Below are 19,161 nucleotides of genomic sequence, written 5' to 3'. Positions count from 1 at the left end.
AGGTTTAAGGATCGAATAACAAACATATCTATCTCTTTTAATAATCACGTTAAAAAAAATTTAAAAAAATTTAAATTGAAAAGATAAGATGTGTGAAAAATGGTGGGGAGTGAATGACCTATTTATAAAAAATGAGAATACACATAAGCGACAACCCTATTAACGCCACATCTTTGTCCTACAATATAGGCGTTAATAGGTCCGACGCATTGTTGGTGCATGCCCAATTGATATGAAGTCTCAGTATAATTTTTAGTGCATTCGTCAATTGCTCTGGTGCCTTCTCTTTGACGTGAAATTTTGTTTGAAACACATGTACTTTGAAAAAAAATGGTTATTGTGATAAATTTTTTGAAAAACATGATTTTATAGATAAAAAATTGCCACATTTTACTATGGTAAATATGGAAAAATTATACCATGCTTATTAAATTGCGGTAAAAATTCAAGTTTGGTTTAATTTACTATAAGGATAAAATAGTCTTTTCATATCAAATATCTAGAGTGGGAGGTGCAACTGTATTGTGCTAATAAAAAACTCCGAGTACACAAACAACTGGGCCTAGATTCAGCCCACGTGTACGACCCATTTTCACGGCCTTGAAACGTAACTTCATTTCGAACGAAAAAAAAAACAAAGAAAGAAAGCGCACGAAGTGCACGAATCGGTAAATCGTAACCTCCTACGAACCTATCTTCTCTCCCGCTACGAAACCCTCCCTCACCACTTCTGGAAGTTGCACCGTTTTCGTCGCTTCATAATTCCACAACCGTCTCTTCATCTCTTCAACCCGTCGTAGCTGCCGCAACCACCACCGTAGCGGTTGAGGAAGCCGTTATTACCAAACCATCGCTGTACCCTAATTCTTCGTCAACCAGTTCTCTCACACGAATGTTTTCGCTTTAAATAAGTAAGTACTGATTTTTCACTATTTATTGCTTTTTCATATCATAAGAGAGAAAATTCTTGCACATTGATTTTATTTATTTATTTTTTGTTTAGTTGATTAATTTAAATTTTTTTTTTGTTAAAATTTATTGCATTAGTGGAAGAAAAAATAGTTGCATCTTCTGATAAAGAGGAATTAAAGCAAGTAAATAAAAGTTGTGATGATAGTTTAGTTGCAATTGTTGCTTGTGATGAAGATGAAGAACCTAGAACTGGAATGATATTTGGTTCCGAAGAAGATGTTACTCGATATTACACGAATTATGCTAAACGAATGGGTTTCGGAGTTGGAAAAATAAGTTCGAAAAATGGTGATGATGGAAGGAAATACTTTACTCTAGCATGTAATTGTGCGAGGAAGTATGTGAGCACTTCAAAGAATCCTTCAAAGCAATATCTTACCTCGAAAACACAATGTAGAGCTAGATTGAATGCGTGTATAGCTTTAGATGGAACGATTACTGTTTCAAGAGTTGTTCTTGAGCATAATCACGAACTTGGCCAAACCAAAGGACGGTATTTTATATTGGACGAGAATTTGGGGCCTCATGTAGAGAAGAATTTAGAACTTAACGATCAAGGTGCAGTCAATGTTAGCAGAAGTCTTCAATCTGTGGGTGTTGGAACGAATGGGTGTGAGAAATTTACTTTTGGAGAAAAGGATTGTAGAAACCATGTACACAAAGTAAGGCGGTTAAAACTTGGGAGAGGAGACGTTGATGCGATTCATAGCTTTTTTTTTAGAATGCAAAAGCTAAATAGTCAATTTTATTATGCAATTGATATGGATGATAAGAGGAATTTACAAAATTTATTTTGGGCAGATGCGAGGTGTAGGGCTGCATACGAGTATTTTGGTGAAGTCATAACTTTTGACACTACTTATTTTAGAAATAAGTATGACTTGCCATTGGCCCTTTTCGTTGGAGTGAACCATCATGGCCAGTCTATTTTGTTGGGTTGTGCAATATTATCGAACGTGGATACTAAAACTCTTACTTGGTTGTTCACAAGATGGTTGGAATGTATGCATGGACATGCTCCAAATGGCATAATTACCGATGATGATAAAGCAATGAAAAATGCAATTGAGGTTGCCTTTCCAAAAGCTCGTCATCGATGGTGCTTGTGGCATATAGTGAAAAAGGTCCCAGAAATGTTGAGTAAACACTCTTATTGTGAGTCTATCAAAACACTTATGCATGATGTGGTATATGATTCTCAAAGCAAAAGTGATTTCATGGAGAGGTGGGGAAATATGATAGAACATTATAAACTACATGATAATGAATGGCTAAAAGAGTTATTTGATGAGCGACATCGTTGGGTTCCTGTGTATGTGAAGGACACATTTTGGGCTGGAATGTCAACTACACAAAGGAGGGAAAATATAGAATCATTTTTTGATGGTTTCGTAAGTTCAAAGACAACGTTGAAGCAATTTGTTGAACAGTATGATGATGTATTGAATGATAAAATTGAAAAGGAAAGCATGACTGATTTTGATTCCTTTAACACAACAATTGCATGTGTAAGTCATTTTGGTTTTGAGGTCCAATTTCAGAAAGCATTTACCAATTCAAAATTCAAAGAATTTCAAGTAGAAGTTTCTTCTATGATGTATTGTAATACTAGTTTTGAGAGATTGGAGGACTTGAATTCAATATTCTCTGTTACTGAAAATAAGAAAGTAAATGAGAAAATTAAAGATATGGTGTTTAAGGTATCTTTCTATGAAAAAGACTTCAAATTACAGTGTACATGTTGCTTATTTGAGTTTAAAGGAATTTTATGTAGGCACATTCTTTGTGTGCTTAAGCTTATTGGTAAAACCGAGTCAGTGCCACCTTATTATATCTTGTCACGGTGGAGGAAGTATGTAAAGCGGAGATATACACTGATTAAACGTGGTTTTGAAGAATTGCAACGTGTTAATAAAGCATGTGATGCATTTTACGAAGTTGCTTCTACAAGCATAAACTCTGAAGCTGATTTACTGAAAATGATGAATTGGATCAAGGACTTGAAAAATGTATTAACTTGTAAAGGGCCGTCCTCCAGGATTACAGAAGAACATAGTTCAATTCCAAACCATGTAACTAGGATTTTTGACTCAGCAGTAACTCAAAGTAATGGGTGTCTTCCTTCCAAAAGGAAGACATCTGACATTGATCAAATTTTGGAGAAGAAGCTTGCAAGAAATAAAACTCAAAAGAACAACCAGGAAAACGAAAAGGATCAAAGTCAAGAAGAGGTGATCTTGTAATTCGCAAATTTATTTTCTATAGTTAAACACAAGAACTATATATGCACGTGTATTAATATTACATCATAATAAATAAATATATAGTTTTGGATTTTTTTGTGGCAGGGCTTGTGTACACCTATTGTTCAAGAAGTTGAAGAACATCTTGGCGATATAGTCCAGGTGATTAAAATATAGGACCCGGTGCTTTTTATTTTTATCCAAACCCTTAAATTGTGGAAATAGCTGATGTAATATATTTGTTTCATAGGTTTTAAATTGTCCTCAAACCATAAGCCAGAATGGTTCCTCTTCTGAACTTGTGCGAGGTATTGATTATTTATTTTCTGGTAACATGGTCAAACTTTAGTATGTAATAATTGGTAATTTTTTTGCCCATGTGTTTTTTTTTTTTGCAGGCACAACACAATAGGAATGATCAACCATCATCATGAAGACATAGATCAGCCACTACTTGGGCATGACAATTATAGTTGTTCCTTGTTAAAAGAAGTGGATTGCTTTTGCAAATATGTAGATATTTCTTATACCATTTAAATAGGTAAATTTAGAAATTTTTTGACTTCTTGGATGTTTGATAAGTAATCTTATTGAAACTTGAAGGCTTCAAAAGTATCTATTTTCATTATATTTAACATTCAAATATGACAACAATGTAAATACAATGGCAATTTTTGCATGGCATGCTCAAAATTTTTAGCTTATATATACAATAGCTATGTTAAAATATTCATCTGATGCATATTTGACTTGGCCTTTATCGACTCAAAAAGTTGCTTCTTTCAAATCTTTTTGGAACTGAGATTTTCACATCTGTAATAAAAAATTGAACATATCCTTTGAATTCTACTTCTAACTCTCCATGGAGTTTTGACAAAATTCCCAACTGCAATTTAGTAGCACCTAAGCTCTGCAGTAGTACATCATTAAGTTGGCTTTGACTGCAACAAATATTCTCAGTTCATTATATTATAACTCCAACTCCAACATGAGTTTGCCTTTTGAAGCTAACACAGTTTATTGCAATGAATCGGCCTTCTTCATGAATGAGTTGTATTACAATGATTCTGTCTTCTATATGAATAAGTTGTGTGGCTCATTGGTGGAAGTGGAACACAGGTTAGGGAAACCGAACCTTCGGCCTAACTAGGCACGCTTGCTTGGTAATGCTCTCTTGCTCAAGATCATGTAATATTGTTCAGGTATATAGAATTATTAGAATGATTGGATTGCTGTTTTTTATGAATGTGATTGAACTGCATGCTCTATTGTACTAAAGGGATAGGACCTTATATGGTAGTATTAAATTTTATACCTTATCAGAAGGAACCACCTTTATTAATACCATCCTTTATAACAAAAAGACGAAGCATGTCTGGAAAAGAATAGTTCCTCATATTTTGTAAAAAGTTAGCTATGCAGATGTAATTCCTCTACAGTATGGTGGTAATATTACCACTTTGACTCATCTGAGTTTTGAAAGCCAATAATCTAAACATTTAATATCAACTTGAACTTAGATGAAACTCGTTTAGTCGGTTATCGAAGGAAATTTCCAAGTAGCTTTTGGTCCAAAACCATTTCTAAAGCCTGCATAAAAGAACCTACTAGTTGTGAGAAAAGAGAGGTATATTGCTGATAACTTGTTTTGCTTCATTTTCTCTTGTTACACATGAAATTGTAAGACCAATACTAGTGATCAATTGCACGGGTAAAAGATTTTTTTTATGACCCATGAGTAAAAGTTATAGAAACACTATGAAGTGACAATTCGTCTCACCAAATTATTTCTTTGCAGGATCCTGGAAAAAATTCTACTTAACATTCTTAGTTTTGTTCTAACTATTGAAAAGAGATGAGACCATTGAAAAGCAGAAAGAGAATGTTTAGTTCTTAAAAATAGAAGCAGAAATATCCCCTTGAAGTTGGCATCTATATTATAGATATATGTATGGATTAAGATGTCAACATATAAATAGGGGATCAAGTCACTCGTAGTATCTCTTGGTAGAATCACTCCATTCAATAATAACATGTCATATTGTAATCATTAAATTTCACAATCCACAAGTTGAATTAAAAGTTCAAGTCTACAAATTTAGCACAAATATGAGATATGAAATAAATATTAGGCTTGCAAACCATATTAGGCTATGACCATATTTTTATCTGCATTCAGTTGCCTATATTAGATAATAGTTACTTAACACACACTTTACCAACACCAGCTTACTAATCAACATTCTTTTGACACAGCCTTTTTCAATAATCATATTCTTAATTTCTTCTCATGGTTGTGGCTCTGATCTTCTTCCCAATGCGGTGAATGTAGTCCTGAAAATGGTCGTCATGGCTTTCATTTTTGCTTGCAGTAGTGGTACCATGATGAACTTCATGATCTGGTGCAGCTGTAGGGTTGTTGTGACCCCGACCGATAGTCGACACGGTTCTGATTTTCTTCTTAGCACTTATAATGAAATTCTTGAAAGTGTCATTGATATCCACCGATTCCTTGCCTTGTTGATTACCAGTGTATGCCACAGCTTTCTTGGGATTATGCTGTGGTTGAGGTAATTGTAGTTCACTCTTGGCAGAAACTTTTGTTGCTCTTTCTGAATTTCCAACAACAGTTGAAACTGCTGATGAGTGTCCTTTCTCTTTGTATGTAGGTGTTGAATAATCAAATTTGGTATGGATTGGTTCTGATGATGTTTCTTTTTGAGCCTTGTGATGTGATTTGGTTTGGACACTACTAGTCTTAAGATTTGTTGATGGATAATTTGAACCATTGGTGATTTGTTTATGATCTTGATTGATGCTTGAGATTCGATGAATTGCTCGAAGAGCGGGATTGCTTGTAAAGACATGACGAATTTTGGTGCATACAGAAGAATTTGATGAACTGTTGTTGTTTTCCATAGAATTGTTTACTACTCAAAAGAAGTTAAAGCTAAGAAGATTAAAAAGATTTTGGTGCACACAAAAGATTGTTTTAAGGTTAAGATTATATAGTGTTTATCCAAGTGTGAAAAGGAAAGATGAAAAGCAAGAATATTTTGAAAATGAGAATGCTAACAATGCTATTACAATTGTGGTTAAAGAATAAAAAAAGTAAGTTTGTTTGAAAAACTATGTAATTTTTTACATTGAAAAAGGTTTAACTTATTCTCAAGATAAACTTTCCTTTGATTGATTCTTTAATCAATGTAATTAGAGTTAACTAGTATAAACGAATTCCATATAGATAAGATTGGTAGCACCCACTAATGAGGTTGCTTTTTCTTAATTTGAATGGCATTTGTTTGTTCATGGGAAAAAGAATGGTAGAAAATGAAACTTGTGAGCTTTTCAGAGTTCTTGAATGGTACAGGATTCGACAAGGACTCTTATAGCTAAACACATCCAAGTTGCAAGAATCTCTTATTACGGAAGCTTATTGCTTTAAATGCAAGAAACGTGATCTCTTGGTGAATGTCTAGTTAAGAATAGAGGGTTTTGTTGTTTTGTTGATGAAAACCAACATCAATGAAATTAGGGGTGTTCGTGGTACGATTTGAACGGTTTTGATGTAAAAAATCATTTGAACCGCAAGAGGAAAAAGTGTGCGATTCGGTTTGATTCGGTTGACTTTTATAAATAAAACCAAATTAAATTAATGTGGTTTGGGTTAGTTGGGTTTTTTTTACAAAACTTTATTGAGTTATACATACACATAAAGACGACAACATAACTTTATATTCAATCATTTATACCTTATCAAATAACAACAAATTTTATCATATTTGAATAACAACTTTCTATTTAATATATAAAAATAAGATTAAAGAAAAGTGAAATAAAAAACATAAAATAGTAGCATAAAACAATATAAAAAACATTACAATAAAATAGAAAAAAAAAAAAAAAGAAGATGAAAGATTAGAGAAGATGAAAAAGAAAGAGCAGAAGAGATGAGAGATTAGATAAGAATAGAAATATGTACTTGAAAAAGAAGATAAAAAGATTAGAAAAGAAGAGGTGATATGTACTGGAAAAGAAGATGAGAAGAAGGTGCAATATCGATAGGAGAGATTTGAGAAGACTTAAACTGAAACTTTAAGTGTGAGGAAGAGAAAAACATTCTTAATCGTAAGGCTAAGGTATAATAGGTTTGAATTTGGATTAGATATAAGTTAAGTGAAGTTTGGAGGCTGTAACTGTAACATAATGTGGTTTGATTTGATTTGTAAAATACAAACCGCAAATCGAACCGAACCGCACAATTTATTAAAAAATAACTCAAACACATCTGAACCAAAATACAATTTTTTACAGTTTCAATTCAATTTGTTTCAGTTTTGCAGTTTTCTATCCAGCAAATTTGATTTTGAACGCCCTTATATGATATGTCTAAAATAATGTATAAAAATCCATCTTAAGAGCATATGTCCTATTAGCTTTAAGTGCGGTAATTAAAATATCAAGATAACATTGCTAATAAAAAAATCATATCTATAATCTCAAAGTTTTTTATTGTATTTTTTAATTTATTATAGTTATGACTCTTTTATTTATTTTTTATTTGCATCTTTTTTGAAAAGTTGTTGATTTATATTATATTAATATATATATATATATATATATATATATATATATATATATATATATATATATATATATATATATATATATATATATATATATATATATATATATATATATATATATATATATATATATATATATATATATAAATAAATGTTGTAATAAAAAATTAAATCCTAAACATAGTTTAAACCTATTTAATTTCTTCCACATAATTAATTTTTATTTTAAAATCCATATATTTTTATCTCTTCCTTATATTATTTCTACATTTAAAAAATAGTAATTGACATGTTTGAAAAAGAAGGGCACAGCCCGAACAAATAATTATTTAGATATACATATAAAATTACATTTCATTTAAATATTTAAAAAACATTTATTATTTAATTATTTTCATTTTCTATCCTTTACTTTTATGCGTGTGCCTATATATGTTGTGGTCAAGATATAGAATTATCTACTTATATGAATTATTTACATGTTATTAATTTAACTACTACAAAATTTTAGATCATTTTTAAGTTAAAACTAAAGTTTTTGTTGTGAATTCGATGCCAAAAACAAAGTATAATACAAGGGATGAATAAAGGACAAGGAAGAAGAAGAACACAAGAATTGGTTATAACTGCTATTCTTTTACTTTCTCTTAAAACAAGATTACAAGTTTACAAGAATAACAAATAACCTCTCTCACCCTAAATTAGGATTTGCCGCTTAGCAATGATGAGAGACTAGTATGCTATTTATAATAAAACCTAACATACTAACTAATGGGCTTTTTCAGCAAGGCCCATTACACAAGCCAACTTAATACACAAGCTAACTTAACAAATTAAGGTTTAAACACTAAAACCTAATTTAACATGCTAACCACCCTAGCATCTTCGACATCTGCATGCTAGACCCATCTTCGACTACAGCATGCACACTTCGACACCAGCATGTGAACAACCTTCGACTTCATGCTTAACTCTGTCGAACTGTCGAACCAAGAAGCTATCCTTCGGCTATACTAGAGTTCGATCCAATATCTCACAGTTTTTAATATAGAAATAATTTTTTTTTGCAATTCTTGTGAGTTAATTATTTCACATCATAAAATATTATGTCCCCGTCATTTAAAATACTTTATATTACTATTTTTGAGTAAAGAAGTTTAACATAGTTTTTCTTTTTAAATATTCTACATATATATCACAGTGTAATTATTAAAAAGTTAATTCTTATTTATCCAATTCAAAAAGTTGAATACATTTATTTCAAGTATAAAATACTTTAAAAAATAATAAATAATTATAATATTTAATAAATAATTTAATATGTTAAATTAAATAATATCTTTAGAATTTACTATTTATGATGGGTAGAGAAATAGACTTTCTAGAATCCATACAACCTACATAATCAGAGTCGACATATCATTCGATTGCTGCTTTACTATCTTCACCCAAGGCTCCACCATAAATTAAGACTCTGTTCAGAGATCCATTTATGTACCTTAAAATCCACTTCAATGCTTGCCAGTGAGCCTTTCCAGGGTTCGCCATGTACCTGCTTACAAGACTTACTGCATATGCTCTGTCGGGTCTAGTACAGACCATAGCATACATCAAAGAACCAACTATATTAGCATATGGGATGCTATTCATATAGGCTCTTTCGACATCAGTACTGGGACACTGATCAATACTCAGCTTGAATTGAGGGTTTGTTGGAGTCACAACTGGCTTCGAATTCGACATACCAAACTTTTCGAGAATCTTCCGTAGATATGCCTCTTGAGATATGCATAACTTCGACTTCTTTCTATCTCTTCGAATGTCAATTCCAAGAATCCTGGAAGCAGCTCCCAGATCCTTCATATCGAACTCCTTATTGGGTTCAGCCTTCACGCTCGTCACATCTTCAACATTGTTGCTTGCTATGAGAATATCATCCACATAAAGCAACAAAATAACAAATGAATTACCATGTCGAAATCTGAAGTAAACGCAGTGGTCGAACTGACTTCTAATGAAACTTATGCGTGCCATGAACTTGTCGAATCTCCTATTCCACTGTCGAGGAGATTGTTTCAGCCCATACAAAGATCTCTTTAACTTGCACACATAATCTTCCTTCCCCTTTTCGACATACCCTTCAGGTTGCCTCATCAGGATCGTTTCATCTAGATCACCATACAAGAATGCAGTCTTCACATCCATCTGTTCCAGTTCAAGATCGAACTATGCCACCATGGCAAGCAACATTCGAATGGACCTATGCTTCACAACAGGAGAAAACACATCATTGAAGTCGACACCTTCTTTCTGAGTGAAACCCCTTGCAACTAACCTTGCCTTGTATCTTTTCGACGTCACTCCTTCAATTCCTTCCTTAACTTTGAAAATCCATTTACAGCTGACTAACCTTGCCCCAGCAGGTTTCTTGATCAATTCCTAAGTATGATTATCATGAAGAGATTTCATCTCATCATCCATGGATTTCAGCCATTCAGTCTTATTTCGACTCCTCATAACTTCCTTGTAGTCTCTAGGTTCTTCGTCTAGAACCTCACTTGCAAAGATTAAGGCATAAGCTATAAGATCTGCATACCCAAGCCTCTGAGGTGCCTTTATGACTCTTCTCGACCTATCTCTCGACAATAGGTAGTCATCGTCAGTTTCCTCAACTTCCTCAGCATCTTCTGCTTCTTCTTCGACTTCATCAGGGATATGCAATTCAGCATCAACATGCTCCACCTCAACAGGAATCTCTACCTGTTCCAGCTCTTCGTCAGATGTTTCTGTACTTCGACCAACATCATCAGTTTTCTTAAAAGTCATTTCAGCTTCATTGAAAACTACATCTCGACTGGTGATACACCTCCTGTGACCTGGCTCTAGGCACCATAGCCTATAAGCTTTGACTCCTTCTGGGTATCCCATGAACATGCATTTCAGAGCTCTAGGTTCGACCTTGTCTTGCCTAATGTGAGCATAGGCTACGCAGCCAAATACTCTCAGTTTGTCGAGATCTGGTGGATGTCCCGACCAAACTTCTTCAGGTGTCTTCATATCTAACACCGTCGAAGGACATTTATTTATCAGATATGTTGCTGTCGAAACAGCCTTATCCCAGAAAACCTTCGTTAACCCCGCACTAGTCAACATGCATCTGACTCTCTCCAAAATAGTTCGATTAAACCTTTCAGCCAAACCATTTTGCTGTGGAGTACCTGCAGTAGTTCTATGCCTTGCAATACCAGAGGCAGCACAAAAACTGTCGAATGCCTCATTGCAAAATTCAAGGCCATTGTCGGTTCTCAACCTCTTGACGTTTCTGCCAGTCTGATTTTCAACCAGAGTCTTCCAACTTTTGAAATTCTCAAAAGTTTCATCCTTAGTCTTCTGGATGAATACCCATAATTTTCTGGAATAATCATCTACTATGGATAGAAAATACCTTGCTCCTGAATGTGATGGACATCTTGCAGGCCCCCAAAGATCAGCATGGATGTAATCAAGGGATCCATGTGTTCTTTGTTTGCCTTTGTTTAACTTCACTCTGCAGGATTTTCCAAGTACACAGGGTTCACAAAACTTCAGCTTTTCGACTTTGTCTCCACCAAGCAGATTTTGTTTCCCTAATTCGACCAGACCCCTTTCACTGACATGGCCCAATCTCATGTGCCAGATTTCTGTTTTCGACAAAGGTTTCGTGGATGCAACATTTGTCGAACCACTTACAACTTCAGCCTCAAGGGTATACAAGCCTTGTTTCTTCACGCCTCTCAAGACTTCCTTCGAACCCTTCATGACTCTTAGGATACTTTTCTCTCTTTGGAAAACATATCCTTTCTTGTCGAATTCACCAAGAGAAAGCAGATTTCTCTTCAAATCAGGAACATACCTGACTTCAGTCAACAACCTTATTAACTCATCATGGAGCTTGAATCTCACAGATCCAACACCTGCAATCTTGCAAGCCTTGTTGTTTCCCAGCAATACTGATCCACCATCTTGATCACATAATTCCTCGAACAAGTCTTTGTTTGGAGTCATGTGCCAAGTGCAACCTGAATCCATAATCCACTCCTTCTTAGAGTCACTGCTTGAAACCACAAGAACATCAGATGATTCGAAATCATCTTGAACAATGGCAGCGTTGCCATTATCCTTACCTCCATGATATTTCAGGCGTTCAGGGCACACCTTTCTTGTGTGACCCTCCTTCTTACAATGGTAGCATCGAATGCCAGATGCTTCGCCACTGTAAGACTTCGATTGGCTTTTGCCTTTCTTCTTGTCGAACTTACCATCCTTTCGTAAGAGTTTTCCTTTAACGGCCAAACCTTCACCAACAGTCGAAGGTTTATGCTCCTTTCGTTCATTCAAGTCCTTAGAGTACAAGGCTGATTGAACTTCTTCAAACGTCAGGGACTCCCTTCCATACAAGAGGGTTTCTTTGAAGTGAGCATGTGATTGAGGCAAAGAACACAATATTAACAGCGCTTGATCTTCATCATCGATCTTCACATCAATATTTTCAAGATCAAGAATCAGCTTGTTGAACATATCCAACTTCTCAGCCAATACTTTGTCTTCAATCATCTTGAATGAATACAGAGCTTGCTTCAGGTAGAGTCGATTTACCAGCGATTTGGTCATATACAAACTTTCAAGTTTCACCCATAACCCTAATGCCGTCGTCTCCTTTGATACCTGCCGGAGAACCTTATCACCAAGGCTCAACAAAATTGCACTGTGTGCTTTCTCGATCATATTCGTCTTCTCCGCTGCCGTCAATTCTGCATTCATGGCTGCCTCTCCCTTCAACGTTTCCAAACAACCCTGCTGAACCAGTAGGGCTTTCATCTTCAAGCGCTACAGACCGAAATCATTCACTCCGGTGAACTTTTCAATCTCATACTTTGTTGAAGGCATCTTCTCCACGCTCACTGCACCAATTTGTTGTGAATTCGATGCCAAAAACAAAGTATAATACAAGGGATGAATAAAGGACAAGGAAGAAGAAGAACACAAGAATTGGTTATAACTGCTATTCTTTTACTTTCTCTTAAAACAAGATTACAAGTTTACAAGAATAACAAATAACCTCTCTCACCCTAAATTAGGATTTGCCGCTTAGCAATGATGAGAGACTAGTATGCTATTTATAATAAACCTAACATACTAACTAATGGGCTTTTTCAGCAAGGCCCATTACACAAGCCAACTTAATACACAAGCTAACTTAACAAATTAGGGTTTAAACACTAAAACCTAATTTAACATGCTAACCACCCTAGCATCTTCGACATCTGCATGCTAGACTCATCTTCGACTACAGCATGCACACTTCGACACCAGCATGTGAACAACCTTCGACTTCATGCTTAACTCTGTCGAACTGTCGAACCAAGAAGCTACCCTTCGGCTATACTAGAGTTCGATCCAATATCTCACAGTTTTTAATATAGAAATAATTTTTTTTTGCAATTCTTGTGAGTTAATTATTTCACATCATAAAATATTATGTCCCCGTCATTTAAAATACTTTATATTACTATTTTTGAGTAAAGAAGTTTAACATAGTTTTTCTTTTTAAATATTCTACATATATATCACAGTGTAATTATTAAAAAGTTAATTCTTATTTATCCAATTCAAAAAGTTGAATACATTTATTTCAAGTATAAAATACTTTAAAAAACAATAAATAATTATAATATTTAATAAATAATTTAATATGTCAAATTAAATAATATCTTTAGAATTTACTATTTATGATGGGTAGAGAATTTTTCCTTATTAAAATTGTACATTATTAAGTCTAGAAACATGACACCTAGATGCTGAAATGAATGAACAAATAGCATGAGTCAATTGACAGTTTTGAGATTTAATATGCTTATTCATATATGCAACAATGTAATGCAAATGCTACGAAAACTTGCCGACAGATTCAGTGCTGTGATATGCTGTCTAGCTATAATCTTAAGATTTGATTTGCCAATGCATAAGGGAATTTTTATTTGTCAAGCCATTTCAAGAAACAGAAAGACTACCATTCATTTGAGTGCTAAAGCAAAGCATTCCTAATAATTGATCTAAGTTGTAGTTGTTCTCCTTCATCCTCATAACAAATATTTCCTATTTTCCACTTTTAGTAAAATTCCTATCTTACAGTATCATTTAATTTTTCCACTTTTAATAAGAAGAAATATATTCCTTTTCAGAGAGGTTGTTAGGTTCTTACTACCATGTAAGATACTTGTGTTTATCCATGAGAACTAGCATGATGTGTTTGTGTATGTTTGGATTGGCTTTTGGAAGACCTAGAATCAATTCTAGATGTGTAGAATTGATTCGGGATGATTTTGACATGTTTGTTTTATCAAAAATAGAATTGATTCTACCTCTAGAATTAATTCTACTTGAAGCTATAATTTGTAGCTTCTACCTCCAGCATTGATTCTAAGTGATTTACACTGAAATTTATTGTTCAACTCACTTTTAAATAAATATATCCAAACATAAATCGATTATGCTAAATTTAATTATGTTAATATAGTAATTATAATTCGTCTTACACAAAATATTCTTCTTAATATAGTAATTATGATTCGTCTTACACGAAATATAGTAATTATGATTCGTATTACACGAAAGTTCATTAGTGACTATTCAACATGATTGATCCAGACAAAAGTTTATTAGAGGCTATTCAAGAATTAAGCTTGATTGACTCGAATCCTAGATCCTAATATCCTCCATCAATAATAAATCCCTTCGAAATCATATATTCTTTAGATAATGGCTTATGCCAGACTTGGACTGACACAACCAAATCGATTCCATTAGTTATTTTAGATCGGTCACATTCTTCTAGATAAACTACTACAAGCAAGGAAAGCTCCAATGGATCCGGGCTAACTCCCACCCATTCCAAAACTCGGCCCAAGAGACCAGAAATGTCTCACATTCAATTACGTTCTCACTTGTGTGAGTTGCTCTTAAAAAATGAATAAATTTTGATTCTCCTATAAAATATTTTTCTTTGATTTTTATCCCTCTAAAACCTAATATCAGTTTTTGATCCACTAGCATTCATTTTATGGCAGACAAACAAAAGTTACTACAGGGGTCAACGAAAACTTTTCCAGTACTCACATGCTAACATAACATCATTCAATGTCACTTGATATACACAACATCTGCATAGAAACATAAGTAGTTAACATTTGTCACTTGACAAGAGACCAAACATAGTACCTTTCATGTTTTGGAGGGATTAAAACCATGTGCTAGTTTTACAAAAAAGCAACTACAAAGAATTGAAGAAATAATCTACTATCAAGTGCATAATTATATTAAGGAATGAAGGGCAAACAATAAAATAAGTCCCTGGTCACATTAACAAAACGTGTTCACTAACATACATCATATAAGTATTTAACCAAATCCACAGAGTAAGTTATCTCATGTGTCAGAACATTCAACACTAATTGAAAAGAAGACACCTATATGCAAATAGCACTTACCGATAACTAGGAGTAATGAGCAACTAGTTCGGATATTAAATATTTACAGTTGAAGATGCCAAAAGAACCAACAGTAAGTCACCATCTTGATGCCTATTTGAAAGTCATTGGTTTCAAGATTTCTCATAGACAAAGCATTGCTCACAGACAAAGATGATGGATGAAAAGTTGCATAAATTCTATAATCACCATTGACCAAATTGTTACTGTTGGATTCATATGGCATGATTCCTCGTTCTCGCGTGTGGGTCTATGTATGGTCGATACTCAATGACGGAAAGTCTTTACTGCCCTTTCTATCTGTCTCCGGCAAAGAGGGCAACTGGTCAAGTGAGAAGAGCAAGCTGTACAGCAGCACATATGCCCACACCTGAAATCACAACATAGATCTTAAGAGTAATACTTGGAATGTTAATTAAATAGATAGTTCTGCTATAGGGGCTTTGAATATCTCATTTTAAGTGGTTTTAGCAGGCATGTTTTTATGTTGTTAAGCATCCATATATAATCGAAGTAACAAAGTTTGACTCGGCTAACAAATTCCCTGCAAAGTCATACTTTCTTTTGCATGGAAAACAGACTGATATGCGTTACATGGTGTTGTTTTGAGTCTAATACAATGGATAAGCAACTTTTCTTCATCTTAGAGAATAGTCAATAAAGATCACACGAAAGAAATGGTATTGGGATATTTTATATAAATGAGAGAATAAAAGAAAATGGAAAATCGGGGCAGAGATTCACAAACATGGGGGCATGCTTGTCCTTCTCAGTGCCACTGCTTCGTAAAATAGTATGACATACAATTAGAGAAGAGGATAAGATTGATAGCTTACGGAACAAAAACGGAATTATATTCCTGCTCGAGGCATATTACACATAAATCTGGCATTGTGCGTTCCCTTTTAGCACCATCTGATAAGTTGTCAGCAATTTCACCTGAGACAGAATCATAAATTTCAGGTAATTAATGAAATAGCTATTGCAAGCTTAAATATTGTAGAACCAGTGCAATATACCCCCATTATCTTGTCCAGACATCGTAGCAGCTGCAGCAAGAACCCTGCATAAAATTATTCAGATTATTAAAGGTGAGGCAATTTAAAATGGAGTGGAATCATATATTTCCAAATTGAAGGTATTCAGTTTTGTCGCCACTGATGAGTACCTTTTTTGTATTTCGTTGCGATGGCGTCTTTCCATGATGTACCGGATAGCATGATTGGCTATCAGATACACACCAAACACTGTCAAGCCCATGGAAGCACACTTATACCACCTAATAAAAAATTAGTCAATAGAAAATCCTGTAGGAAAAAACATACAATAAACAAATATAAAGTAAAGCAACCTCGCCCATTTCCCAAGATTTGCAATGAGTTCCTCAATTGTTTTGGGAGAGACATAAAATGGCCCTTTGGTGGGTCGCTGAATTCGAATGGTTCCGACATCGTCCTTAGCAGCCTGATCATATAGTTTAAAAATTATTTCTTTAAAAAAAGTTTGAAAAAGCAAAGGATTGATATTAACAAAGACAAAAACCCACCAGAGTAGATAAATCGAATATAGGAAGACCTCAAATAAAAATCTAATGAAGCCCTCGTAGACCTTTCTTTGGAACAAAGACTTTTATTATAATATCACAAGCTGTAACATGTTTCATTTTGTGAGAAACAGCAATTTGATGATTCATAATGTGGAGTTCATTTTACTTATGTGTGAACAATAATCAATACAATAAACCTTTCTCACATAAAACTTGCACCATGAGGTATACGTCATAGAAGCAAGTGTTTATTGATACTATCATTCTAGCCAGTAACCTGGTATACCTTGTACCATTACCTATCTACAATACAACACTGCTGATGCGCCAATTATAATGAAATCCTTTCATATATGATATTCTTGAGAAAGTAACTAGCTATATCTCTAAAAATAATTAAATTACCTCACCAACAACAGTCAAGGAAGTTCCAACGGGAAGTACCCGTTCAATTCTCTTAACTCCTAGCATCTGAAAATATAGTTTCAACTATGTCAGTTTACAAAATAAGCATCTGAAAATATAGTTTCAACTATGTCAGTTTACAAAATAAGCATCTGAGTGCTCCAATTTTTTGAATGTCATCGCCAAGTACTAACACTCCCACCTTTAAACCTTGGAGATAATCCAATGTTCCACGTACAAGTGACCGACCCGACTCTTCAAATGCCTCACTTCCAACAGGCAATACAAAACCAGTGGCACCACGAGCTCCAACTACACGCACACGATCAGTTCCATCACCCTAACACATAAAATTGAAGGAACCGTCATATTAAATCATTATTTCAAGTGAATTTGGTTTCCACTCATAGAACACACGTGCGCGCACACGCATACTATAATAATTTTGATTTTTTATTATCATTTTCCTTTTTCTATCTCCGGAGGGGGAATGTTCGGAAGCTTAAATATAGACTTTAAAAAGGAAAGGGGGTGCTTTGCAAATTGCACCCAATCATCCATATAACCAACAACAACTACACTAGTAGAAAAGAGAAGAAGTACACACCAGATACCAAGGAACCTCTTTACTCATGGATAACATTAACGCAGAATCTTGTATCCATGAACCATTTTCATTGTGCTTCAGAAAATGTTGCTCAGCCTAAAAAAATAAATTGCAAACAAGTAAAGTATTAGCCGTAAAAACGCAAAGAATGAGACAAGCAAAGTTCTTATAAGAGAACAGATTATTCACACACTTAAGAAATTTAATTCTACACACCGTTTCTTCAACCATTACACCTCTTAAACCACTAAATTCACAATTAATAGGGGTTTCAGAACCAACTCTTCCAGAAATCGCAACAACCAAGGGAAGTATTTCCTCATCCAACAGTTTTGCTGAAAAGCAAAGAATCCCAAACATAATCAGAAAACTTAACAGCACAGATTGCATTTCTAGTTACCAGGTAAATTCAATAAGCATTAGGAAAAACCAAAACCAAAATCAAAATCAATAACAGTAAAAGTTTCAAACCTAGCTCCCTCAATTGATTAACCCTGCTAACAGATTTAAGAATTTCAGCATCCCTAAACAAGAACAAAAAATTATCATTAATATTATTTTATTATATTATTATACAAAGTGAAGAAAAGAATGAATGTTATGAAATTGCAGAAAGTAATACCTGCCACTTGCTCTACCGAGAAAGTAAAGAGCAGCAGCACTCAAACAGCAACTGATACCACGCCAAGGAACCATCGCCATCTTCAACGAGATTAAGTTCACAGAGTCATTGATCGTTTGAATTGAAAAAGGGTTTTGGATTGAGAGAAAATCGAGATAGTTTTATAAGGATTTAGGTTTACTAGGTAAGAAGAGAATTTGCAATAATAATAATAGTTAGAATTGAGGGAAAATGAAGGAATTTGATGCAAGGAGTAAAGGGAAGGAAATGAAAGAAAGGAAAAAAGAGAATAGGATAGAGTGTATCACCCTGCCTGCGTGGCAGGGCTCTTCCTCACAAAATAAATCTCATAATTTTCAAAAATATTTTTTAAAATTTAATGTTTTTTTCACCCCATCATATGGGTTTGGTTTGAAAACTCCCTGAAAAAAAAAAATTGCATGAATGGTCTCAACAACTTTCAAAAGTTTTATTTTGGCTTTTTATCAGGCCACATCATCAAAAAGTCTGATGTGAGAGTGTTTTTTTAAACTTTTTAATGAATGAAATTTCCACATCATATATTCAGCCAGTGCAATGACATTAATACCTTTAGTTATCTAGCTTTTTATATTTCTAATAATTATATTAAGAGAAAATGGGTGATGCACTGAC

The 19,161-nt window shown here is 34.0% G+C and overlaps 3 protein-coding genes across 9 annotated transcripts; 1 reads left to right on the top strand and 2 right to left on the bottom strand.

The window, feature by feature from the left end:
• The first annotated feature begins 637 nt into the window (after positions 1-637).
• Positions 638-6,344, top strand: LOC131643882 (protein FAR-RED IMPAIRED RESPONSE 1-like). Of its 7 annotated transcripts, XM_058914231.1 has the most exons (8): positions 638-911; positions 1,048-3,203; positions 3,300-3,377; positions 3,466-3,523; positions 3,614-3,756; positions 4,335-4,417; positions 5,014-5,785; positions 5,885-6,344. In XM_058914231.1, coding segments are annotated over exons 1-5 (2,307 nt in total). In that variant the 5' UTR covers positions 638-910; the 3' UTR covers positions 3,628-3,756; positions 4,335-4,417; positions 5,014-5,785; positions 5,885-6,344. The 7 variants fall into 7 exon arrangements, with proteins under 7 accessions (XP_058770214.1, XP_058770210.1, XP_058770213.1 ...); XM_058914227.1 differs by having other exon boundaries at positions 4,335-5,785; XM_058914230.1 differs by having other exon boundaries at positions 3,614-4,417.
• Positions 5,237-6,221, bottom strand: LOC131643884 (uncharacterized). Its single transcript, XM_058914234.1, has one exon. The coding sequence runs from the start codon at positions 6,132-6,134 to the stop codon at positions 5,493-5,495; it is 642 nt and encodes a 213-aa protein (XP_058770217.1). The 5' UTR covers positions 6,135-6,221; the 3' UTR covers positions 5,237-5,492.
• Positions 6,345-15,178: 8,834 nt separating the features above from the next.
• LOC131643881 (E3 ubiquitin-protein ligase SP1) lies at positions 15,179-18,820 on the bottom strand. Its single transcript, XM_058914225.1, has 11 exons — positions 18,508-18,820; positions 18,357-18,409; positions 18,102-18,220; positions 17,886-17,981; positions 17,481-17,618; positions 17,279-17,344; positions 16,679-16,791; positions 16,496-16,606; positions 16,347-16,390; positions 16,164-16,266; positions 15,179-15,697 (listed from the first exon to the last, which is right to left on the bottom strand). The coding sequence occupies exons 1-11, from the start codon at positions 18,585-18,587 to the stop codon at positions 15,595-15,597; spliced, it is 1,026 nt and encodes a 341-aa protein (XP_058770208.1). The 5' UTR covers positions 18,588-18,820; the 3' UTR covers positions 15,179-15,594.
• Positions 18,821-19,161: the final 341 nt, after the last annotated feature.

The sequence above is a fragment of the Vicia villosa genome, linkage group LG1 (genome assembly GCF_029867415.1).
Source record: "Vicia villosa cultivar HV-30 ecotype Madison, WI linkage group LG1, Vvil1.0, whole genome shotgun sequence".
Classification (NCBI taxonomy): Eukaryota; Viridiplantae; Streptophyta; class Magnoliopsida; order Fabales; family Fabaceae; genus Vicia; species Vicia villosa.
This window is presented reverse-complemented; position numbering and strand designations above follow the sequence as displayed.

What these genes read in the sequence shown, in the direction of transcription:
- LOC131643882 (XM_058914231.1), top strand. An exon ending in AGGATCAAAGTCAAGAAGAG is followed by an intron (nt 3,204 to 3,299) that starts GTGATCTTGTAA and finishes ATAAATATATAG; the next exon opens with TTTTGGATTTTTTTGTGGCA. An exon ending in ATCTTGGCGATATAGTCCAG is followed by an intron (nt 3,378 to 3,465) that starts GTGATTAAAATA and finishes TTTGTTTCATAG; the next exon opens with GTTTTAAATTGTCCTCAAAC.
- LOC131643884 (XM_058914234.1), bottom strand. Translation starts at nt 6,134, where the DNA reads ATGGAAAACAACAACAGTTCATCAAATTCTTCTGTATGCACCAAAATT.
- LOC131643881 (XM_058914225.1), bottom strand. Translation starts at nt 18,587, where the DNA reads ATGGCGATGGTTCCTTGGCGTGGTATCAGTTGCTGTTTGAGTGCTGCT. An exon ending in ATTATCTCCAAGGTTTAAAG is followed by an intron (nt 17,345 to 17,480) that starts GTGGGAGTGTTA and finishes CTATATTTTCAG; the next exon opens with ATGCTAGGAGTTAAGAGAAT. An exon ending in TATAATTCCGTTTTTGTTCC is followed by an intron (nt 15,698 to 16,163) that starts GTAAGCTATCAA and finishes TTGTGATTTCAG; the next exon opens with GTGTGGGCATATGTGCTGCT.